This window comes from Malus domestica, chromosome 02, assembly GCF_042453785.1.
Source record: "Malus domestica chromosome 02, GDT2T_hap1".
Taxonomy (NCBI): Eukaryota; Viridiplantae; Streptophyta; class Magnoliopsida; order Rosales; family Rosaceae; genus Malus; species Malus domestica.
In genome coordinates this window covers 24,187,807-24,213,900 of record NC_091662.1, presented here as the reverse complement: position 1 = coordinate 24,213,900, position 26,094 = coordinate 24,187,807, and the positions used below count along the sequence as shown (strand labels likewise).

General features: G+C 39.4%; 1 protein-coding gene across 1 annotated transcript in view; it reads left to right on the top strand.

Moving 5' to 3' along the window:
* LOC139191533 (uncharacterized) overlaps nucleotides 1-24,661 on the top strand; it is a 61,158-nt gene extending 36,497 nt beyond the window's left edge. Inside the window, exons 3-6 of the mRNA XM_070812419.1 lie at nucleotides 23,585-23,705; nucleotides 23,759-23,841; nucleotides 24,160-24,469; nucleotides 24,566-24,661. Coding sequence (XP_070668520.1) covers nucleotides 23,585-23,705; nucleotides 23,759-23,841; nucleotides 24,160-24,469; nucleotides 24,566-24,661 — 610 coding nt within the window. The remainder of the gene's footprint in view (nucleotides 1-23,584; nucleotides 23,706-23,758; nucleotides 23,842-24,159; nucleotides 24,470-24,565) is intronic.
* Nucleotides 24,662-26,094: the final 1,433 nt, after the last annotated feature.

The following is a 26,094-nucleotide window of genomic DNA, read 5'->3' as shown; positions in this document are numbered from 1 at the left end:
TTTAACACATTCTTACCCTTATTGGACAGATTTGACGGTTTAGGGGCCATGGACACTTGCGGCATAGGTGCTTCCACCTTTGCCGTGGGTTGATTTGATTCCTCCTCTTCCATTTGCATCATTTCATCCTCTTTGTGACCTGTTTTTTATGAAGAACTTGCTCCAACCTCCTTACCACTTCTTAGGGTGATTGATTTGGCTGATTCAAACCCTCCCTTTGGATTTGGAATGGTAGAACTAGGAAGCCTTCCTTGGTCTCTAATCTGCCCAACAACTTCGGCAATCTGTCCCATTTGTATCTCTAGTTGGTCCACCTTTTGTTTTGATTTTCTTGCCCCTGAGTCAAAGTGGTTAGTAACTTAACAAGTGTATCATTATCCAAAGCATTACCTGAAGTATTTGGGGCAGATTGTGGTTGGATTTGAGGGGGTGCGTATGGTTTGGTGTAGAAGCCCGGGGGTTGTTGTCTAAAGCCTCCTTGTGGTTGGGCTTGTTGTGGCTCTCTCCATTTGAAGTTTGGATGGTCTCTCCACCCCGGATTATACGTGTTGGAGTATGGATCATGTCTTGGCTGATTTTGGCTTTGAAACCCAATGGCATTAGCACTCTCCCATCCACCATTGTCGATGAGTTGAGGACACTTTTCGGAAACATGTCCTTGGATAGAACATACGCCACACACCAAGGATCCTTGAATCTTCATTCCCTCGGCCATCTGTGAAACAATAGAAGTAAGATTAGCTAACTGAGATTGAATATTGGATGTGGAACTTACCTCATGAACTTGTTGCCGTGGGGGTCCTCTTTGGCCTACACCCTCGTACTGTTGAGCGTTCAACGCTCGATTAGCGAACAAGATTTTTGCAGCCATGGGCGTTTTTTCCACCAATGCTCCACTGATAGGAGCATATTTATGCGCCTTAGTTAGCTAGTTCTTATGCATCTTTGTTATGTTTTCTTCGTTAAAGTAGTCTTTTAAGCTACTTTCATGTGTTTTCAGGTTTAAAGGACATATTACATGAAATGATGCAATTTGGAGCTTTTGGAGCAAAAAGTGAGCTTGGAATGAAAAGGACATGCTTGGAACACAAGGTTGGGATGAAATTGAAGAGTTCGAGATTTGAGGTTTCCTACTTGAAGTAGGAAAGCTAAGCCTAAAAGTTTCCATTTTGGGTTGATCTTTCCTAAATCGGAATTGGCAACCAAAGTTTCTAAAGTTGGAAGTTTCTATTCTTGGAGGTTTCCATTTTCGTGAGTTTCTATTCTCGGCTTTGGGCTTTTAGATGACTTAAACCCTAATTCCTTGTGAACCCTAAGTCCATGCCGCATCCTAGGGCCTAATCATTCAATTTCTGCCATGTTAAACCCTAATCCATTTCTCCTAAGCCCATGCCGCACATGTCCATCCTAGAAGCCCTATTTCACAAACCTTAACCCTAGCCCATTGTTTCAATCTGATTTAATTAGGGTTTTAGGTGCCTATATATAGGTGTTTTACCCCCTTTGCCGCACATCACATCCCTCTCCACAAATCAGAAATCATTTAAACCCTATTCCCCCACCTTGCCGCAGCCACCATCACCCATACACCTCCTTGCCGCAGCCTTCATCCATTCCAGCCACTTCCCAACCTTGCCGCAGCCACCATCCACCTCCATACACCATTCTACACTTCCATACACCATCCATACCCCTTGTCGCACCAAATTTTTGGCGCCGTTGCCGGGGATTAGCAAAATTGCTAATCCCTTGGATTGTTTTTGTTTCTTTTATTTCACTTTGTTTCTGACTTTGTTTAAGTTTCTGACCTAATTTTGTTTCTTGTTCAATAGGTACTAATGTATGACTAGAAGCTCTCAACCGATTCGTGCGAACATCTTGGATTTTGACGACGATTTTGAGAGGAAGTTGAGAAGAGCTAGAAACCAGCAAGAGCATCATCCACCCAGTTCCGAATCTGACCTTGAAGAAAACGTACAAGAAGAGGAGGAGGAAGCCACGGCAGGGATATTTGAAGAAGTCCAAGGCATGGCCATGGACAATCGTACACTCAAGGAGCTTTCCGCCTCGGGTTTGGATAATGCCGCACCCATGTGCATTCAATACCCCATGGCTGCCCAAGGTAAGACAGATGAGTTTGAATTAAAGTCAAGCTTGCTTCATCATATTCCTAAATACCATGGCTTGTCCATGGAAGATCCTAACAAACATTTGAAAGAATTTGAAGTAGTTTGCTCTAGTATGACTCCCGTCAATGTTGACGGAAATATCTTGAAGATGAAGGCTTTTCCATTCTCTTTGATGGATAAAGCCAAGGATTGGTTATATGAGTTAGCTCCCGGCACTGTCACTTCTTGGGAGAGTATGAAGAGAGCGTTCTTGGAGAAGTTCTTTCCAACTTCTCGTATCATCCTCCTACGCAAAAAGATAAGCGGAATTCAGCAAGAAGAAGGTGAGTCTTTTCCTAAATATTATGAACGATTTAAATCACTTGTTGCTTCTTGTCCACAGCATCAGATGAAGGAGGAATTGCTCTTGCAATATTTCTACGAGGGCCTCCTACCTCTAGAACGTCAAATGCTTGATGCTTCGGCGGGGGGAGCATTGGTGGACAAAACACACATGGCTGCCAAGGTCTTGATTGCTAATAGAGCGTTGAACGCTCAACAGTACGAGGGTGTAGGCCAAAGAGGACCCCCACGGCACCAAGTACATGAGGTAAGTTCAACTTCTGATCGTCATTCACAATTGGCTAATCTTACTTCTCTTGTGTCTCAGATGGACGAGGGCATGAAGATGCAAGGACCAATTGTATGTGGCGTATGTTCCATCCAAGGACATGTTTCAGAAAAATGTCCACAGTTGATTGAAAATGGTGGATGGGAAAGCGCCCATGCAATTGGGTTTCAAAGTTAAAACCAACCAAGGAACGATCCATATTCAAACACATATAATCCCGGTTGGAGAGATCACCCAAATTTCAAGTGGAGGGAGCCCCAACAACCTCAAAACCAAGGAGGCTTTAGGCAACAACCCCCGGGGTTCTTTCCCAAAACCTACGGCCCACCCCAAAATCAAGCCCAATCCGGCCCAAGTGCCTCAGGTACGTCTCTTGACAATGATGCACTTCTTAAGATACTAACTAAGTTGTCTAATGGGCAGGAAGATCAAGCTAAGGCTATGCAAAACCAAGATAAAAGGGTGGATCAACTTAAGAAACAAATTGGGCAGATTGCCGAGTTTGTAGGTAAGTTTCGAGATCCCGGACAACTTCCTAGTTCCACCATTCCAAATCCGAAGGGAGGTTTCGAAAGTGCAAAAGCAATCACCCTAAGAAGTGGTAAGGAAGTTGGGGCAGGTCCTACATCAAAAACAGGTCATAACGAGGAGGAAATTTTGCAAATGGAAGAGGAGGAATCAAGGTTGCCCACGGCAAAGGTGGTTCCACCTTTGCCGCAAGCTCCTAGCCTCCCAAATCTGCCCAATTCATCCCACAAAGGTAAGAATGTGTCCAATTCTGTTCATACTAATGTTTTCCCTTCAAATGTGCCTTTTCCTAGTAGGTTCATGCAAACGAAGAAAGAAGAGGCAGAAAAGGATATCCTTGAAACCTTTAGGAAAGTTCAAGTTAACATACCTTTGTTAGATGCAATCAAGCAAGTTCCAAGGTATGCTAAGTTCTTGAAAGAGTTGTGTACCACTAGGAAGAGGATGTCGACTAAGGAAGTGGTAAAGGTAGGTGAGAATGTGTCCGCCATCTTGCAACGCAAACTACCTCCCAAATGCAAAGATCCAGGTAGCTTTAGCATTCCTTGTGTCATTGGGAACACTAGATTTGAATCTGCCATGCTTGATTTAGGTGCTTCTATAAATGTTATGCCATATTCCATTTATGCATCTATTTCACCAAAATCGTTTTTACAATCTGTGCTAGTTAAAGTTTCTGTTTTGTGTTAAATTTTCGTCCAAAACAAATCCCCCTTTAATTTGAAGTCTTAGATTAGTTAGAAAGTGTTTTGATTTGTGTTTCTAAGTATTTTGATTCAAGTTTTCATCAAATTTCGTCCAAATTAGTGTAGGTGCTCAAAACTGCCCAGAAAGTGGTTTTTAGGCAGTTTTGAGCCTTCTAGTTGCTGTTTTGAGTTTTAGGTTTGTTTAAGTGTTTTAACCTTTAGTTTTGCATTCTTTGAGTCTAGTTTAGTGTTTTAAACTTTGTTTTCTGTTTTTAAGTCAGTTTTCAAGTGTTTAGCAATCCCTCCTAATCCCCGGTCTAGAACGATTCCTTCTAGAAAAGATAATTGAAGTGTTTATGGATGATTTTAGTGTATTTGGTGATTCGTTTGATAGTTGCTTGCATAATCTAAGTTTGATCCTAAAACGTTGTGTTGAAACTAACCTTGTACTTAATTGGGAAAAGTGTCATTTTATGGTTAAACAAGGTATCGTTTTAGGTCATATAATCTCTGAAAAGGGTATTGACGTTGATAAGTCGAAAATAGATCTTGTACGTCACTTACCCTCTCCGACTTCGGTTAGAGAGGCTCGTTCGTTTCTTGGCCATGCAGGATTTTATCGTAGGTTTATCAAAGATTTCTCGAAGATAGCACAACCTCTTTGCCGACTCCTACAGAAAGAAGTGGCGTTTGAATTCACCAAGGAGTGCACAGCATCATTCAAACAACTCAAGGAGTTGTTGACCACGGCACCCATCATTGTCCCACCGGATTGGAGTCTACCTTTCGAGCTCATGTGTGATGCGTCCGACTATGCTTTAGGAGCTGTTTTAGGACAAAGAAAGGACAAGAGGCCGCATGTCATTTACTACGCCTCACGGACGTTGAACGATGCACAATTGAACTACTCCACTACGGAAAAGAACTCCTTGCCGTTGTTTTTGCTTTAGATAAATTTCGATCATATCTAATTGGAACTAAAGTAATTGTTTTCACTGATCATGCAGCTCTGAAGTACTTGCTCACCAAAAAGGAGGCCAAGCCACGGCTTATTCGATGGATATTGTTACTTCAAGAGTTCGACATAGAGATTCGGGACAAGAAGGGAAGTGAAAACGTGGTGGCTGACCACCTAAGCCGAATGGTGCATAATGAGGAGTCTTTGCCAATTTTGGAGACATTCCCCGATGAACAATTGCTGTCCATTAAGGTTAGTGCGCCTTGGTATGCCGATATTGTTAATTTTTTAGTGTCAAAACGTATTCCAAGTGAGTTCACTAGGCACCAACGTGATAAACTTAGGCATGATGCACGGTTTTATGTGTGGGATGATCTGTACTTATGGAAATTTTGCCCCGATCAGATTATACGTCGTTGTGTGCACGATTCTGAATGTCATTCAATTTTGAGTTTTTGTCACACATATGCATGTGGAGGGCACTTTGGCACACAACGCACAGCCCTTAAGGTGTTACAATGTGGATTTTATTGGCCTAGTATTTTCAAAGATGCTAAAACTTTTTGCTTAACATGTGATAAATGCCAACGAATGGGTGGTATTAGTGCTAGGGACCAAATGCCGCAGGTTTCTATCCTAAATGTTGAAATTTTTGATGTTTGGGGTATTGATTTTATGGGTCCTTTTCCTTCTTCGTATGGTTTTACATATATTTTGCTTGCGGTTGATTATGTGTCGAAGTGGGTGGAAGCAAAGGCCACCCGAACTAATGATTCTAAAGTGGTTGCAGATTTTATTAGAACTAACATTTTTGCAAGGTTCGGAATGCCACGAGTGATCATTAGTGACGGAGGGTCACACTTTTGCAATCGGACCATTGAAGCGCTATTGAGGAAATACAGTGTCACCCATAAGGTTTCTACACCTTACCATCCTCAAACTAATGGGCAAGCCGAGGTTTCCAACCGTGAGATCAAGGAAATCCTAGAGAAGACCGTTGGGCCAACGAGGAAGGATTGGAGTCTACGACTTGATGACGCACTTTGGGCGTATCGTACGGCGTACAAAACCCCCATTGGGATGTCCCCCTTCCGACTTGTCTATGGCAAGGCGTGCCATCTTCCTGTTGAATTGGAGCACAAAGCACTTTGGGCCATCAAGAAGTTTAACATGAACCTCGAGGAAGCAGGAAGTCAAAGGAGATTGCAATTGAATGAGCTTGATGAGATACGGCGTGAGGCGTACGATAATGCAAGCATTTACAAGCAAAAGACCAAAGCGTTCCATGACAACATGATCCGGGGGAAATCATTCTCACTTGGGCAGAAAGTGCTATTGTTCAATTCCCGTTTACGTTTGTTTCCCGGTAAGTTACGTTCTAAGTGGATTGGACCGTTTGTTATTACTAACATATCTTCTTATGGTGCCATCCAGATTCAAAGTCTCAAAACAGGTCATGAATTCCAAGTGAACGGACACCGTTTGAAGCCATATTATGAGAACTTTGTTGAACAAACCGTGGATGATATTTCTTTGGGTGCCGTGGGCACAAATGGAGAATGAATGGGCTTTTCGTCCGGCTGTAGGACGTTAAAGAAAGCGCTACTTGGGAGGCAACCCATGCAATTCAACAAAGGAAGACCAAGGAATTACTTCAATTCCAGATTTGCGTTCCTAAACTCTTCACTTTGTTATTTATTTCGAATCTGCCTATTTAGTTGTTTTAGTTGCTGTTTATGTGTTTCTTTTTGTTTAGTGTGATTTTATGCTTGAAACATTGAGGACAATGTTTGATTTAAGTGTGGGGGGGGTAACTAAGTGTTTTAAATGCAAATTCGTGGGATTTTATCACCCTTAACTTGGAGACTTGTTCCTTGCTGTTTTTAAGTGTTTTTGAGCAGTTTTGGTGTGTTTTAGTGTGTTTTGAAGTAAAAATCCGAAAATCACATAAAAATTTGAAAAATTTGTTTTAAAAACCCAAAAAGAGTTGTTTTTGTGTGTTTGTTTGTGTCTTAGGGTACCTTCCAACACAATGATGAGGATTTGGTTTTTAAGTGCATGACTGTTAAAGAGAGTGATTAACATGGATGAAAGTTTGATTTACTCTTTGTTTATGCTTGGTTGTGGTTATAACTTATGAATTCACATGCAATCATAAAAGAAAAAAATCAGTTTTTGTAACATGCTTGAAGGAAGGAACTCAAACTAACGCTACAACCTTGTGAGACTTGAGCCTAAACGTTTATTTGGAAAGTTAAAATCTGTGCATTCTTTGTTTTCTAAGTCGTTGCATGATCTCATTATTCCTTGCTTGGTTACTATTTAGAAGGCGTTTCATCATTTAGTTCCAAATGCTAGAACTCATGCCCATTTCATTCAAAGCATGTTATTGATTCGCATAACACATATTCAAGATAAAGTTGTGTAGTTACCACCACCTTAGCCAAACTGCCGTGTATCCCATATCATTTTATGTTTAAGTTTAACCCCGTTGAGCCTTGTTTAGCCTATGTTGTTGTTAACCCACATTATCCTCACCTAGCCTAGATTAGGACCATCCATACCTTGTTCTTAAAGCATAGTAAAGCATGATTCAAATTGAATTCCCTTTGATTTATGTTAGCAGAAAACAAGTGTGGGGGAAGTATTTCTTTTGTGATTTTGTGTGCCATAGGCACGTGTGGAAAGAAAAGAAAAAAAAAAAGAAAAAAAAAATTCGTGGAAAAAGAAAAAAATGAAGAAAAAGTATGAGAAGTATGAAAAAAAGAGTTGAAAAGTTGAGACAAAGACTTCCAAAGTATTGTTGGTTGAAGTAAGGGTCCAAAACAATGAATTTGACCCTAAGGAGCTGTTTAAGTATCCCCCTTGTGTGTTAAAGTTAATTTCTGCAATCTAAGTGAATTCTAAGTCTCAATTTCATTGCTTTGCTTACTATCGCTTGAAGAACGTTTGTTTTCCTTATCCTTTCCTTGTTAACCAATACCCCGAGCCCCATTACAACCCTTAACTTCTATCTTGAGTGTTATGTGTTTCAATTTGTGGAGTTTGAATTTGGTATGAGCTTGGAATGAAAAGGACATGCTTGGAACACAAGGTTGGGATGAAATTGAAGAGTTCGAGATTTGAGGTTTCCTACTTGAAGTAGGAAAGCTAAGCCTAAAAGTTTCCATTTTGGGTTGATCTTTCCTAAATCGGAATTGGCAACCAAAGTTTCTAAAGTTGGAAGTTTCTATTCTTGGAGGTTTCCATTTTCGTGAGTTTCTATTCTCGGCTTTGGGCTTTTAGATGACTTAAACCCTAATTCCTTGTGAACCCTAAGTCCATGCCGCATCCTAGGGCCTAATCACAAACCTTAACCCTAGCCCATTGTTTCAATCTGATTTAATTAGGGTTTTAGGTGCCTATATATAGGTGTTTTACCCCCTTTGCCGCACATCACATCCCTCTCCACAAATCAGAAATCATTTAAACCCTATTCCCCCACCTTGCCGCAGCCACCATCACCCATACACCTCCTTGTCGCAGCCTTCATCCATTCCAGCCACTTCCCAACCTTGCCGCAGCCACCATCCACCTCCATACACCATTCTACACTTCCATACACCATCCATACCCCTTGCCGCACCACCATACCATCCTAACTCCCTTCTAGAACCAAAATCACATCCAAAATCACCCTAAACCCTCTCTGCCGCAGCAAGGAGAAGAAGAAAGAGGAGCTTGAAGTCAGAAATTCAAAGTGGAATTCTTGGGCGTTTTAGGTGTAATCTTTCTTATGTCTTCGATGTTTCAATTCAATAAACTTTATGTTGTGAGTATGAGGAACTAAACCCCCTTGGTTGGGGGGTAATTCGAAACCATGTACATGCTTGCAATTTGATTCGATTACATTCAGTTGTTATTTCAGAAGTTGTGGATTCAATTCGTTCATCTATTTGATTGATAACTTATTTGTGTATGTTGATTGAGAGTGCACGCTTAGTTTTCATGCATGAATATGATGCTAGATTATGAGGGAGTTTCACCTAATAGTTACAATCTTATAATCACAAGTAGTGAAGATCGCTTGAAAACGATCGCGTTGAATGAATTCTTAGCATAAGTTTCATGCAATTCATAGTAACGAATGCTTCGTCAATGCTTATGTTTTTCATAGAACTTAATGATTCGTGCTTGTATCTCTATTATGCAATTCATGTAGGGAACTTGTAGGGAATGTTTTGGGTTGTCGTATGCAATCATCCAACTTGATAAATTCTGGAAAAACTGAGGGTTAATTAGTGCAATTCACGGTTAATTCGGGGCATTGAGTCTTTATAATTTATTGGAAGAACAACTGAAAATCGTTTTGTTTGCAAGTGTGACATGTGTGGAGAAGAACCTCCTAACTAGCCTTTTATCCATCTATTTCACCAAAATCGTTTTTACAATCTGTGCTAGTTAAAGTTTCTGTTTTGTGTTAAATTTTCGTCCAAAACAAATCCCCCTTTAATTTGAAGTCTTAGATTAGTTAGAAAGTGTTTTGATTTGTGTTTCTAAGTATTTTGATTCAAGTTTTCATCAAATTTCGTCCAAATTAGTGTAGGTGCTCAAAACTGCCCAGAAAGTGGTTTTTAGGCAGTTTTGAGCCTTCTAGTTGCTGTTTTGAGTTTTAGGTTTGTTTAAGTGTTTTAACCTTTAGTTTTGCATTCTTTGAGTCTAGTTTAGTGTTTTAAACTTTGTTTTCTGTTTTTAAGTCAGTTTTCAAGTGTTTAGCAATCCCTCCTAATCCCCGGTCTAGAACAATCCCTACTTACATCTTTACTACAATTTGACAAAAAGAGGGTTTAATTTGTGTGCTTATCTATTTCGCACCAATGTCTAATTCATGTAATCTCTGTTCTGCTTTAAGTATGATTCGCTAATTTCGTTTTTGGCTAAGGGTGTATTCAAAACCATGATTATATATGTGAAATGAGTTGATTACTTCCAGTTATTGTTACATAAGTCGTGAATACAATTTGCTTAACCATTTGATTTAGAACTTATTCTTGTATGTTGGTTGAGAGTGCACGCTTAATTTGCATGCTTGAATTTGATGCTAGGATATAAATTTGTTTCACCTAATCGTTATGAATTTATATTCGTAAGTAGTGAAGGTCGCTAGTCACGATCATGTTAAGTAGATTCCTGGCAAGAGTATCATGCTTTTCATAGTTACGAATGCCTTGTCGATGCTTATGATTTCCAAAGAACGTAATGATTCTAACTCGTGTCTTTATCATGCTGTTCATATAAAGAACTTGTTAGGAATAATTTGTTTGCGATGCATATTCATCCAATTCAATGATTCTAGGGAAATTTGAAGGTTAATTTAAGCGGACCTAATTAACTTGGAGTGTCGATATTCATAAGTTATTCAATTGATAACTGGAAATCGATTTAGGTTGCATATAGTTCATGTGTGGAGAAGAACCCCTTAGCCATTCCATCATCCATTTAACACAAAACAGAAACTTTAACTAGCACAGATTGTTAAAACGTTTTTGGATGAAAAGGATGGATAAAAGGCTAGTTAGGAGGTTCTTCTCCACACATGTCACACTTGCAAACAAAACGATTTTCAGTTGTTCTTCCAATAAATTATGAATACTCAACACCCCAAGTTAATTAGATACGCTTAAATTAACCTTCAAGTTCTCCTAAAGTTAATGAATTGGATGGGAAAGCGCATACAACAATTCAAAGCATTCCTCAAAGGTTCCTTATGAGCACAATAAAGATACAATCAAGAATCATGAAGCGCAATGAGAACTATAAGTGTTGACGAGGCATTCGTTACTATGATGAGCATGAAACTAGTGCTAAGAATTCATTCAACGCGATCGTTTATAAGCTGATAGGAGCATATTTATGCGCCTTAGTTAGCTAGTTTTTATGCATTTTTGTTATGTTCTCTTCGTTAAAGTAGTCTTTTAAGCTACTTTCATGTGTTTTCAGGTTTAAAGGACATATTACATGAAATGATGCAATTTGGAGCTTTTTGGAGCAAAATTGAGCCGGAATGTTGTGTATGCTAATGGAGCACGAGGAATGGACAAGTTTGAAGGTCAAAGGAGCTTAAGAAATGAAGAAATAAAAGTGAAGAACAAAGAAGTCGGAATATGCAACCAAAGTTTCTAAAGTTGGAAGTTCCTATTCTTGGAGGTTTCCATTTTCGTGAGTTTCTATTCTTGGCTTTGGGCTTTGAGATGACCTAAACCCTAATTCCTTGTGGATCCTAAGCCTATGCCGCACCCTAAGCCCTTTTTCATTTAATTTCTGCCAAGTTAAAGCCTAATCTATCTCCCCTAGGGTTTGGGCCGCACCTCTCCCCTTCTAGAACACCAATTTCCTTGCCTTGCAAGGCTTTCTAGAAGCCCTAACCCTAGCCCACTCCTTGCCGCACCCTAGGCCCTTTTTCTCACCAAATTTCTGATTGTTTAACCTATGTTTCTGATGGACTTTAAGCCTTTGCCGCACCTAAACCCTAGCCCATGGTCTAATCTGATTTCTTTAGGGTTTTAGGTGCCTATATATATGTGTTTTACTCCTTGCCGCAGGTATCATCTCTAGACACAATTCAGAAATTATTCCAACCTTATTTCCCCACCTTGCCGCAGCCACCATCACCCATATACCACCTTGCCGCAACCATTCTACACCTCCATACACCATCCATACCCCTTGCTGCACCACCATACCATCCTAACTCCCTTCTAAAACCAAAATCACATCCAAAAACACCCTAAACCCTCTCTGCCACAGCAAGGAGAAGAAGAAAGAGGAGCTTGAAGTCAGAAATTCAAAGTGGAATTGTTGGGCGTTTTAGGTGTAATCTTTCTTATGTCTTCGATGTTTCAATTCAATAAATTTTGTGTTGTGAGTATGAGAAACTAAACCCCCTTAGTTGGGGGGTAATTCGAAACCATGTACATGCTTGCAATATGATTTGATTACATTCAGTTGTTATTTCATAAGTTGTGGATTTAATTCGTTCATCTATTTGATTGATAATTTATTTGTGTATGTTGATTGAGAATGCACGCTTAGTTTTCATGCATGAATATGATGCTAGATTATGAGGGAGTTTCACCTAATAGTTACAATCTTATAATCACAAGTAGTGAAGGTTGAAAACGATCGCGTTGAATGAATTCTTAGCATAAGTTTCATGCAATTCATAGTAACAAATGCTTCGCCAATGCTTATGTTTTTCATAGAACGTAATGATTCGTGCTTGTATCTCTATTATGCATTTCATGTAGGGAACTTGTAGGGAATGTTTTGGGTTGTCGTATGCAATCATCCAACCTAATAACTTGTGGAAAAACTGAGGGTTAATTAGTGCAATTCACGGTTAATTTGGGGCGTTGAGTATTCATAATTTATTGGAAGAACAACTGAAAATCGTTTTGTGTGCAAGTGTGACATGTGTGGAGAAGAACCTCCTAACTAGCCTTTTATCCATCCTTTTCATCCAAAAACGTTTTACAATCTGTTTAGTTTTAAGTCTCTGTTTTGTTTTCAATTTTCGTCCAAAACAAATCCCCCTTTATTCTGAAGTCTTAGATTAGTTAGAAAGTGTTTTGATTTGTGTTTCTAAGTGTTTTGATTCAAGTTTTCACCCAATTTCGTCCAAGTTCTTGTTAGGTTCTCAAAACTGCCCAGAAAGTGGTTTTTAGGCAGTTTTGAGTCATTAGGTTGCTGTTTTGAGTTTTAGGTTTGTTTAAGTGTTTTAACCTTTAGTTTTGCATTCTTTGAGTCTAGTTTAGTGTTTTAAACCTTGTTTTAGAGTTTTTAAGTCAGTTTCCACGTGTTTAGCAATCCCTCCTAATCCCCGGTCTAGAACGATCCCTACTTACATCTTTACTACAATTTGACAAAAAGAGGGTTTAATTTGTGTGCTTATCTATTTCGCATCAAATTTTTGGCGCCGTTGCCGGGGATTAGCAATTTTGCTAATCCCTTGGATTGTTTTTCTTTCTTTTATTTCACTTTGTTTCTGACTTTGTTTAAGTTTCTGACCTAATTTTGTTTCTTGTTTCTTAGGTACTAATGTATGACTAGAAGCTCTCAACCGATTCGTGCAAACATCTTGGATTTTGACGACGATTTTGAGAGGAAGTTAAGAAGAGCTAGAAACCAGCAAGAACACCATCCACCCAATTCCGAATCTGACCTTGAAGAAAACGTACAAGAAGAGGAGGAGGAAGCCACGGCAGGGATATTTGATGTGAAAATTAACTTGACACACAAATTAAACCCTATGGATGACAATTGTAGTATATGAGCAAATAGGGATCGTTCTAACCGGGGATTAACTAGGGATGCTAATCAATGTAAAACTGACTCAAGAACATAAAAATATAATGTAGAACACTAAACTAGACTCAATTAATGCAAAACTAGGGTTTAAAACACCTAAACAAACTAAAAACTCAAAACAGCAACTAAAAGGCTCAAAACTGCCTTAAAACCACTTTCTGGGCGGTTTTGAATACCTAACACTAGTTTGGACGAATTTGGACTATGACTTGACTCAAAACACTTAAAAACACAACTAAATGGATTTCTAACTAATCTAACACTTTAAAATAAATGGGGGAATGATTTTGACGAAATTAAAACTTTAAAAAACAAATGTAAAGCAAAACAGATTGTGATTAAATAGAATGGTGAGAAGCTAGTTAGAGGGTTCCTTATCCACACATGAACATATGCATACAACTCGATCTCCAATTACTCTTTCAACAAACCATGAATGACAATGCCCCAAATTAACTAGATTGCACCAATTAATTCTCAGATTTCCCTAGATTCATTGAATTGAATGGAATACGCATTACAACCAAATTATTCTTATCAAGGACCCTAACTATGGAATACGCATCATAGAGACACATATCAAAGATCATTAAGTTCAATGGAAATCATAAGCATTGACGAGGCATTCATAACTATGGGATACGCATGTTACTCTTGCCTAGGATTCACTTAACACAATCGTGACTAGCGACTTTCACTACTTATGAATATAAGTTAATAACGATTAGGTGAAATTCCCTTATATCCTAGCATCAAGTTTAGGCATGCAAATTAAGTGTCGACACTCAACCCACATACATAAACAAGTTATCAATCAAATAGATAAGTAAATCACATTCACAATTTCTGAAATCATAATTGGAAGAAATCAAATCATATAAAACATACGTCCATGGCTTCAAATTCACCTCTAACTAAAAAGAAATTAGTTCCACATGTTTAACATAATTGAAAAGCAAGTTAAATTAAACATGAAAACAGAAACAAAGAAAGAAAGAACTCTAGAAACTCCAATGGTTGAAGATTGCATGCGACAAAGCCTTCCTCCTCTCCAAAGGTCACGGCAAAGCTCCTCTCTTTGGTGGAATGGAAGTGTTGCGGCAAAAGGATGGGGGAAGGTTAGAAAATATGGAAGAATGGTGGTAGATGGCTTGCGGCAAGGAAGAAAAATGGCTAGAATTGTGTTTTTGAGGTTTTTGGATGTGTAGAATGGTGTGGCTGGAAGTATGGACGAAAATTAGGTGATTCAACCCTAAAATATGTATTTATAGGCACCACAAAACCCTAGAGAAATCAGCACAAGTAATGGGCTAGGGTTTAGGGTGCGGCAAGGGTAGAGATCCACAATGAATTAGGGTTTTTAGAAAGCCTTGCAAGGCAAGGAAAATAGGGTTTCTAGAAAGCTTATTTCATCTAGAAGCCCAAAGCCAAGAATAGAAACTCTCAAAAATGGAAACCTTCAAGAATAGAAACTTCCAACATTAGAAACTTTGGTTGCCAATTCCGACTTCTTTGTTCTTCACTTTCATTTCTTCATTTCTTAAACTCATTTGACCTTCAAATTTGTCCATTCCCTATGCTCCATAAGCATACATTCCATTTAAGCTCATTTTTGCTCTAAAATGCACCAAAATGCACTTTCTTGCTTCAATTGCCATATGAACCTACAAACACACGAAACTAGCTTAAATCACTATAATAAACAATAACTAACAACGTAAATGCAAGAAAACAAGATAACAAAGTCGCATAAATATGCTCCTATCAATATTTGAAGAAGTCCAAGGCATGGCCATGGACAACCGTACACTCAAGGAGCTTTCCGCCTCAGGTTTGGATAATGCCGCACCCTTGTGCATTCAATACCCCATGGCTGCCCAAGGTAAGACGGACGAGTTTGAATTAAAGTCAAGTTTGCTTCATCATATTCCTAAATACCATGGCTTGTCCATGGAAGATCCTAACAAACATTTGAAAGAATTTGAAGTAGTTTGCTCTAGTATGACTCCCGTCAATGTTGACGGAAATATCTTGAAGATGAAGGCTTTTCCATTCTCTTTGATGGATAAAGCCAAGGATTGGTTATACGAGTTAGCTCCCGGCACTGTCACTTCTTGGGAGAGTATGAAGAGAGCGTACTTGGAGAAGTTCTTTCCAACTTCTCGCATCATCCTCCTACGCAAAAAGATAAGCAGAATTCAGCAAGAAGAAGGTGAGTCTTTTCCTACATATTATGAACGATTTAAATCACTTGTTGCTTCTTGTCCACAGCATCAGATGAAGGAGGAATTGCTCTTGCAATATTTCTACGAGGGCCTCCTACCTCTAGAACGTCAAATGCTTGATGCTTCGGCGGGCGGAGCATTGGTGGATAAAACACCCATGGCTGCCAAGGTCTTGATTGCTAATAGAGCGTTGAACGCTCAACAGTACGAGGGTGTAGGCCAAAGAGGACCCTCACGGCACCAAGTACATGAGGTAAGTTCGACTTCCGATCTTCATTCACAATTAGCTAATCTTACTTCTATTGTTTCACAGATGGCCGAGGGAATGAAGATGCAAGGACCTGTGGTATGTGGCGTATGTTCTATCCAAGGACATGTCTCCGAAAAATGTCCTCAACTCATCGAGAATGGCGGATGGGAGAGTGCGAATGCCATTGGGTTTCAAAGCCAAAATCAGTCAAGACATGATCCATACTCCAACACGTATAATCCGGGGTGGCGAGACCACCCAAATTTCAAGTGGAGGGATCCCCAACAACCTCAAAACCAAGGAGGCTTTAGGCAACAACCCCCGGGGTTCTTTCCCAAAACCTACGGCCCACCCCAAAATCAAGCCCAATCCGGCCCAAGTGCCTCAGGTACGTCTCTTGACAATGATGCACTTCTTAAGATACTAACTAAGTTGTCTAATGGGCAGGAAGATCAAGTTAAGGCTATGCAAAACCAAGATAAAAGGGTGGATCAACTTGAGAAACAAATTGGGCAGATTGCCGAGTTTGTAGGTAAGTTTCGAGATCCCGGACAACTTCCTAGTTCCACCATTCCAAATCCGAAGAGAGGTTTCGAAAGTGCAAAAAGCAATCACCCTAAGAAGTGGTAAGGAAGTTGGGGCAGATCCTACATCAAAAACAGGTCATAACGAGGATGAAATTTTGCAAATGGAAGAGGAGGAATCAAGGTTGCCCACGGCAAAGGTGGTTCCACCTTTGCCGCAAGTCCCTAAGGCCCCAAATCTGCCCAATTTGTCCCACAAAGGTAAGAATGTGTCAAATTCGGTTCATACTAATGTTTTCCCTTCAATTGTGCCCTTTCCTAGTAGGTTCATGCAAACGAAGAAAGAAGAGGCAGAAAAGGATATCCTTGAAACCTTTCGGAAAGTTCAAGTGAACATACCTTTGTTAGATGCAATCAAGCAAGTTCCAAGGTATGCTAAGTTCTTGAAAGAGTTGTGTACCACTAGGAAGAGGATGTCGACTAAGGAAGTGGTAAAGGTAGGTGAGAATGTGTCCGCCATCTTGCAACGCAAACTACCTCCCAAATGCAAAGATCCAGGTAGCTTTAGCATTCCTTGTGTCATTGGGAACACTAGATTTGAATCCGCCATGCTTGATTTAGGTGCTTCTATAAATGTTATGCCATATTCCATTTATGCATCTATGAACTTAGGAGCGTTGAAAAATGATGGGGTAATAATACAATTGGCCGATAGATCTAGCGCCTATCCAAAGGGAGTTTTGGAAGATGTTCTTGTGCAGGTTAATCATTTAGTTTTCCCGGCGGATTTCTATGTCCTTGAAATGGATGAATCGGACCATGCTCCTTCGCTGCCCATTCTACTTGGAAGGCCATTCATGAAGACGGCCCGGACAAAGATTGACGTGTATAGTGGAACTTTGTCCATGGAATTCGATGGGGAAGTTGTTAATTTTAATCTTTCTGATTCCATTAAATACCCTAGTGAGGACCATTCATGTTTCTCTATTGATATAATTGAGTCTTTGGCGCAGGGATATCTCGACGATTTGAATGACGATGCGCTTGAAAAAGTCATTACACGAGGCATGGAAATTACAACCAAGGGGGCAGATTCTAGTGTAACCCACGGCATACATGGACTAGGCCATGCCGTGCACCCTAATGAGGAAATAATTGAAGTTGTGGCTGCCCTTGAGTCCTCACCTAAGCTTGATGGTAAGTATACTACCCGTGAGTCCATTCCCATTTCGACTAACAAATTGCTTCCATCCATAATTCAGGCACCTATCCTTGAACTCGAGCCTTTGCCAAGCCATTTGAAGTACATTTTCTTGGGAGAAAATGAAACACTACCTGCCATTATTTCCTCCTCCCTCACGGCACAAGAAGAGGAGAAATTGCTTCGAGTTTTGAAGGAGTTCAAATCTGCCCTAGGTTGGACATTGGCCGATATTAAAGGTATAAGCCCTACAACTTGTATGCATCACATATTTCTTGAGGAGGGGGCCAAACCAACTAGAGAGGCTCAACGCCGTCTTAACCCTCCGATGATGGAAGTAGTGAAAAAGGAGATCATAAAGCTTCTAGATTGTGGGGTTATCTATCCAATCTCGGATAGTAAGTGGGTTTCGCCCGTTCAATGCGTGCCAAAGAAATCCAGAGTGACGGTGGTAGCTAATGCCGAGAATGAGCTTGTCCCTCAACGTATTCAAACCGGTTGGAGGGTGTGCATTGACTATAGGAAGCTAAACACCACCACGAGGAAGGACCACTTCCCATTGCCGTTCATTGACCAAATGCTTGAGAGGTTAGCGGGTTATGCTTTTTATTGTTTTCTTGATGGTTATTCTGGTTATAATCAAATTGTCATTTCACCCGAGGACCAAGAAAAAACCACTTTTACATGCCCGTTTGGTACCTTTGCATATCGTCGCATGCCTTTTGGTTTATGTAATGCACCTGCTACATTTCAAAGATGCATGATGAGCATATTTTCTGATTATGTAGAAAAGATAATTGAAGTGTTTATGGATGATTTTAGTGTATTTGGTGATTCGTTTGATAGTTGCTTGCATAATCTAAGTTTGATCCTAAAACGTTGTGTTGAAACTAACCTTGTACTTAATTGGGAAAAGTGTCATTTTATGGTTAAACAAGGTATCGTTTTAGGTCATATAATCTCTGAAAAGGGTATTAAGGTTGATAAGTCGAAAATAGATCTTGTACGTCACTTACCCTCTCCGACTTCGGTTAGAGAGGTTCGTTCGTTTCTTGGCCATGCAGGATTCTATCGTAGGTTCATCAAAGATTTCTCGAAGATAGCACAACCTCTTTGCCGGCTCCTACAAAAAGAAGTGGCGTTTGAATTCACCAAGGAGTGCATGGCATCATTCAACCAACTCAAGGAGTTGTTAACCACGGCACCCATCATTGTTCCACCGGATTGGAGTCTACCTTTCGAGCTCATGTGTGATGCGTCCGACTATGCTTTAGGAGCTGTTTTAGGACAAAGAAAGGACAGGAGGCCGCATGTCATTTACTACGCCTCACGGACGTTGAACGATGCACAATTGAACTACTCCACTACGGAAAAAGAACTCCTTGCCGTTGTCTTTGCTTTAGATAAATTTCAATCATATTTAATTGGAACTAAAGTAATTGTTTTCACTGATCATGCAGCTCTGAAGTACTTGCTCACCAAAAAGGAGGCCAAGCCACGGCTAATTCGATGGATATTGCTACTTCAAGAGTTCGATATAGAGATTCGGAACACGAAGGGAAGTGAAAACATGGTGGCTGACCACCTAAGCTGAATGGTGCATAATGAGGAGTCTTTGCCGATTTTTGATAGGAGCATATTTATGCGCCTTAGTTTAGCTTGTTCTTGTGCATTTATAGTGTTTTTGCTTAGTAAAGTAGTCTTTTAAGCTAGTTTTATGTGTTTTCAGGCTCTAAGGGCAAAGTATGCAAAAGAATGCATTTTGGAGCCTTTTGGAGCAAAGTTGAGCTTGGAATGGATGTCATATGCTTGGAGCCAAGAGGATGGACGAAATTGAAGATTTGAAGATGATGTTTCCTACTTGAACAAGGTTCCCTAGTCGAAGTAGGAAAGTGCCTAAGTGAAGATGGAATCCTAGTTGAATTAGGATTCCTAGTCAAAATGGGTTTCCTAGTTGAATTAGGATTCCTTGAAGATGAAGATTCCTACTCAAACAAGGTTTCCTACTTGAAGTAGGAAAGTTAAATCCAAAAGGCATCAAGTTGCAGCTACAAAGAAGATTTCCAAGTCCAAGAAGGAGAAGGAATCCAGAATGAAGAAGGAATGACAAAGACAAGGTTTCCTAATCCTAATAGGCAAAGTTTCCAAATGCAATGAGGAGTCCTTATCCATTTAGGATACCTTATCCTTGTTCTAGAAACCTTATCCATCCTTGCCATTAGAGGGTTTCTAGAAGCCCTAATCTGGCCTATCCTTTAAGTGCCGCACCTATCCCTTCTAGAAACCTGATTTCCTTGCCTTGCAAGGCCATCTAGAAGCCTTATCCACCTTATCCCTATCCAGCCGCACCTAGGACCCCTTTTCCCTTGCAAAATCTGATTGTTAGACCTATTTCCTTGTGGATTTGGGTTATCCAAGTCCATATCTGATTACCCTAGGGTTTTAAGTGCCTATATATACTCCTATTAACCCCTAAATCAGATTACCACTCACCACAATTCAGAATTCACTCCAGAAATTCGTCCAAACTCTCTCCACATCTTTGCCGCACCATTCCCTTCCCCTAAACACTACTACATACATCCATAACCATGCATCCATACACCTAAGGTCCTAAACTAGTCCCTAGACCCTTTGCCGCACCAAGGAGGAGGAGAAGGAAGCTCGAAAGTTCATGCAATTCAAGTTCGCGTCGCTGGAATTTCTAGGTGTTTCTTTTCCGTTGATTTCAATGTTTAAATTCAATTCTCTTTGTTTTGTGCATATGAGGAACTAAACCCCCCTTGGCTAGGGGGGGATTCGAAATACATGTTTATGCTTGCGTTATGATTTGATTACTTCTAATTGAGTTTCATAAGTTGTGAATTCAATTTACTTATCTATGTGGATTACATTGATTTGTGTGTATTGGTTGAGAGTGCACGCTTAATTATCATGCATAAACTGAATGCTAGGATATAAGGAAATTTCACCTAATCGTTATGGAATTATATTCACAAGTAGTAAAGGTTGATGATCTCAATCGCGTTAAGTAAATTCTTGGCATAAGTTTCATGCAATCATAGTAACAAGTGCTTCGTCAATGCTTATGGTTTTCATAGAACTTAATGATTCTTGCTTGTATCTCTATTATGCAATCATGTAGGGGACTCGTGGGGAATGTTTTGGGTTGTCGTATGCAATCATCCAATTCAATAACGTTAGGAAAATCTGAGGGTTAATTTAAGCGGAACTAATTAACTTGGGGCATTGAGAATTCATGGTTTATTGAAAAGCAATTGGAAATCGTTTTGTATGCAAGTATAACATGTGTGGAGATGAATGATAGGAGCATATTTATGCGCCTTAGTTAGCTAGTTCTTATGCATTTCCATGGTGTTTTCTTAGTTAAAGTAGTCTTTTAAGCTAGTTTTATGTGTTTTCAGGTTTTAAGGCCAAAGGATGCAAGAAGATGCATTTTGGAGCAAAATTGGGCTTGGAATGATTATCACATAATTGGAGCCAAGGTTTGGACGAATTTGAAGACTTGAAGATGATGATTCCTACTTGAACAAGGTTTCCTAGTTGAAGTAGGAAAGTGCTTACATGAAGGAGGATTCCTAATCGACGAAGGATTCCTAATCGACGAAGGATTCCTAATCAACGAAGGATTCCTAATTGAAGATGGATTCCTAATCACATGAGGATTCCTAGAAGAACAAGGATTCCTACACCAACAAGGATTCCTACTTGAAGTAGGAAAGTTAAGCCAAGGTTTCCTACTTTGGTTTGATTTTTCCTAATTGTCCCTAAAAGTTCCAGCAATTATGAAGACTTTCTAAGCATTCTAGGACACAAAACAAAAGCCTAGAACCCTTTTGAACCCTTGCCGCACCCCCCTTTGCATTTCCTCTTCCTTATTTCCTGTTTTTATGCTTTAAAACACCTTCCTTTTGTGTTTTAAACCCTAGCCGAATTTCCCTTGCCCTTTCCTTTAATTTTCTGATTTATTTCCTAATTCTAGAATCCTTAGACTTAATTTCTGATTACCTAATTAGCCTAGGGTTTTTAATTTCCTAATCCCTTTAAATAAACATGTTTGTGCAGCCACAAACAGAGCCATTCATCCAGAAAATAATCCTTCACGCCAGAAACCATTCTCCATCTTCAACAGCCCCATTCCTTCACCATTCACCCAAATTTCTGCCACAAAACCACCCTAGCCGCACCACCCATCAACCCTAAACACTTCCATACATCCTCCATCCATTCTACATCATTCAAATACCCAAGAATCTGCCCATTCAGTCCCATTCACGCCAGAAACATCACCACTCTCTCTGCCGCACCTATCCTTCACCATTCACCAAATTTTCTGACCAAAAACCACCCTAGCCGTCCCATACACCTATCCCAGTCATAAACCCATCGTTCTACACCATTCATAACCCCCAAAACTCACCCATTCGTGTGCAGCAGCAAGGAGAAAGAAGGAAGGACTCTTGGATGCTTAAGCTTCATCGTTGGTGCATTCTAGGTGTAATTCGTTTTATGCTTTCAATGTTTAATTTCTTTTCCTTTCGTTTTGCTACGAACATGAGTGGCTAAACCCCTATTGGTTAGGGGTAATTTCGAAGCCATGACTATGTATGCAAGTTGATTTAATAAATTCCAGTTATGAGTTCTTGAATCGTGAATGCAATTGGCTTAACTGTGCGAGTAATAACTTATTTGTGTTTGTTAATTAGGGGTCGACACTTAATTGGCTTGCATGAATATGTTGCTAGAATATAAGGTTGTTTCACATAATCGTCACACACTTATATTCATATGTAGTGAAGGTCGCTAGTCACGATCGCGTTAAGTTCAATTCCTAACATGAGTGACATGATGCCATAGTTGCAAGTGCTTTGTCAATGCTTATAGTTTTCATTGAACGTAATGATCTTTGATTGTATCTTTATTATGATGTCATGTAGGGAACTTTTGAGGAATGCTTTGGGTTGTCGAATGATGTCATCCAATCCAATAACACAAGGAAAACTTTAGAATTAACTAGTGATGTCACGGTTAATTTGGGGCATTGTCATTCATAATTCAACGAAGGAATAACTGGAAATTGAGTCGTTTGCATACTTGTCATGTGTGGAGAAAGAGCCCCTAACTAGCCTTCTACCCATCTATTTCACAAAAATCGTTTTTACAATCTGCCCTATTTCCAATCTGTTTTCTTTATTTTAATTTTCGTCAAAACAAAATCCCCCTTTATTTTAGAGTCTTAGATTAGTTAGAAAGTGTGTTAGTTTATGTTTTCTAGTGTTTTGAGTCAAGTTATAACATAAATTCGTCCAAATTTGTGTTAGTACTCAAAACTGCCCAGATTGTGCTTCTAAGGCAGTTTTGAGTGTTTATTTGCTGTTTTGGTTCCGTTGCCTTGTTTTGGTGTTTTAACTTTTAATTTTACATTCTTTGAGTCTAGTTTAGTGTTTTAACTTTGTTTTTACATCATTGAGTCAGTTTTCAAGTGTTTAGCAATCCCTCCTAATCCCCGGTTTAGAACGATCCCTACTTACATCTTTGCTACAATTTGACAAAAAGAGGGTTTAATTTGTGTGCTTATCTATTTCGCATCAAATTTTTGGCGCCGTTGCCGGGGATTAGCAACTTTGCTAATCCCTTGGTTCTTTTCTTTTTGTTTAGTTTGTTTCTGTTTTAGTTTCTGACTTAATTTTGTTTTCCTTGTTGTGTGTTACTTTTTATATTTGATTTAGTTCTCTTTCTTTGATTTTAGGTACTAGAGAAGTAAGACATGGATTTTGCTAGCATTCAAGCTCAATTAGCAAATCTTACTTCTCAATTGTCACAGATTGCCGAAAGGACCACAATGCAAAGTGTCCCTACATTTGGTGCGTCTTATAGGCAAGGATACCAAGCCAATCTATATCCACAAAGCGATTGGAGTGATCATTCAAACTCTATGTGGTGGGAAGCTCAACAAGTTCAACACAAAGCATATTGGCAGCCATATGAAGAGTTCTATTCAAGACCTATGCAGCCACCACAACCTCATATACAATATGCTCAATCAAATTTAGGTTCGTCAATAGATTATAATCAAATTCTTAATGAATTAAATTCTTTGTTGCAGGGCTCACAAAATCAAGCCAAGGAGGCTTAACAAGGTGGATATTGGCAGCAAGAAGAGGAGTTCTATCATTGGCCATATGAACTATCACATCCATCACAACAATTTGCCCAATTCAATTCAGGTACGTCTTTGGATAATGATATGTTTAATAAGTTACTCACCTCTTTGTACCAGGAAGTAGAAAATCGAAACAAAGAGATGCCAATTCAAACCAAGAAGACGGGTGAATTGGAGAAGCATATTGGGCAGATTATGGAGTTCATGGCACAAATTCAAGAGCAAAGTGAAGTTTCCAACTCAACTATTGAAAATTCGAAGGAAGATTTTGAAATCCATGATGCTATCACTTTGGGAAGTGCTATGGAGGTTGGAGCTGACCTAAAAACGTCCAAACATTGCCTAGAAGTGGATGAGGAGCTGCTGATTGAGGAGGAGGAAGAAGACATACACACGGCAAGGGTAGAACAACCCTTGCCGCAACCCCCTAAGCCTTCTAACCCGCCCACCACAAGTAAGGACGTCCCAATTTCATTTCATTCTAATGTTATTCCACCCAAAGTCCCTTTTCCTAGCAGGTTTTTGATTCCCAAGCAAGAAGTGAGTGAAAAAGACATTGTGGAAGCTCTTCCAAAGGTGCAAAAGGATATTCCAATTCTTGGTGCAACAAAGCAAGTTCTAGATCGTGTTGAATATTTCAAAGGCCTTTGTTTCCCAAGAAGAATGATTCAAGAGAAAGTAGTGGCTAAAGAATGTCAAGACTTCATCAAAGAGGACAAATTTGAAACAACAAAGCCCAAAGAAGTTGAATTTGATGACATTGGACAAGTCACAACCATCATAGTAAATCTGGCCAAGTCCAATATCCCTGAAACTTTCAAAGGAGTGGTGTTTGTCATTGAGTTCTTGTCGGACAAAGCAAGTCAGTCATCTTCTCCAATTTCCATTACATTTTATACTAACTTGCTGATTTTGATGAATCAGGTACCTACACTAGAATCTAAACCAATGCCGGTTCATTTCAAGTATCATCGTCCATTCAAAGATCAAATCCATGCCGTGGGACCTAGGGGAGCTTAAAGAGAAGCATTCAAATAAGGAAGATTGAGGACAATGCCGTGGGACCTAGGAATTGCTCTAACAACCAGATTTGAGTTTCTAAAACCCTTCACTTTGTTGCTTGTTTCTAATCTGCCAATTTTGTTTTGAACTTGCTGTTTGTGTGTTTCTTTGTGTTTTGTGTGAGTTTGTGCTTGAAACATTGAGGACAATGTTTGATTTAAGTGTGGGGGGGTAAATAAGTGTTTTTGATGCAAATTCGTGGGATTTTATCACCCTTTACTTATAGACTTGTTCCTTGCTGTTTTTAAGCTCTTTTGGTGTGTTTTAGGGTGTTTTGAAGTAAAAATCCGAAAATCACATAAAAATTTGAAAAATTTGTTTTAAAAACCCAAAAAGAGTTGTTTTTGTGTGTTTGTTTGTGTCTTAGGGTACCTTCCAACACAATGATGAGGATTTGGTTTTTAATTGCATGACTGTTAAAGAGAGTGATTAACATGGATGAAAGTTTGATTTACTCTTTGTTTATGCTTGGTTGTGGTTATAACTTATGAATTCACATGCAATCATAAAGGAAAAATCAGTTTTTGTAACATGCTTGAAGGAAGGAACTCGAGTTAATGCTACAACCTTGTGAGACTTGAGCCTAAACGTTTATTTGGAGAGTTAAAATCTGTGCATTCTTTGTTTTCTAAGTCGTTGCATGATCTCATTATTCCTTGCTTGGTTGCTACTTAGAAGGCGTTTCATCATTTAGTTCCAAATGCTAGAACTCATGCCCATTTCATTCAAAGCATGTCATTGAATTGCATAACACATATTCAAGATAAAGTTGTGTAGTGACCACCACCATAGCCAAAAAGCCGTAAATCCCCTCTGTTATTATGTTTTGTAGGTTTTTAACCCCGTTGAGCCTTGTTTAGCCTATTCTTTGTTAACCCATGTTTTCCTCACCTAGCCTAGATTAGGACCATCCATACCCTTGTTCTTAAAGCATAGTAAAGCATGATTCAAATTGAATTCCTTTTAATTTATGTTGACAGAAAACAAGTGTGGGGGAAGTATTTCTTTTGGTGATTTTGTGTGCCATAGGCACGTGTGGAAAGAAAAGAAAAGAAAAAATTCGTGGAAAAAGAAAAAAATGAAGAAAAAAAGTGTGAAAAGTATGAAAAAAGAGTTGAAAAGATGTGAAAAAGAGTTCCAAAGTATTGTTTGTTGAAGTAAGGGTCCAAAACAATGAATTCGGCCCTAAGGAGTTGTCTAAATCTTTCCCTTGTGTTTTAATGTTAATTTCTGCAATCTAAGTGAATTCTAAGTCTCAATTTCACTACTTTGCTTACTAATGCATGAAGAACGTTTGTTTTCCCTATCCTTTCTTTGTTAACCAATACCCCAAGCCCCGTTACAACCCTTAACTTCTATCTTGAGTGTTATGTGTTTCAATTTGTGGAGTT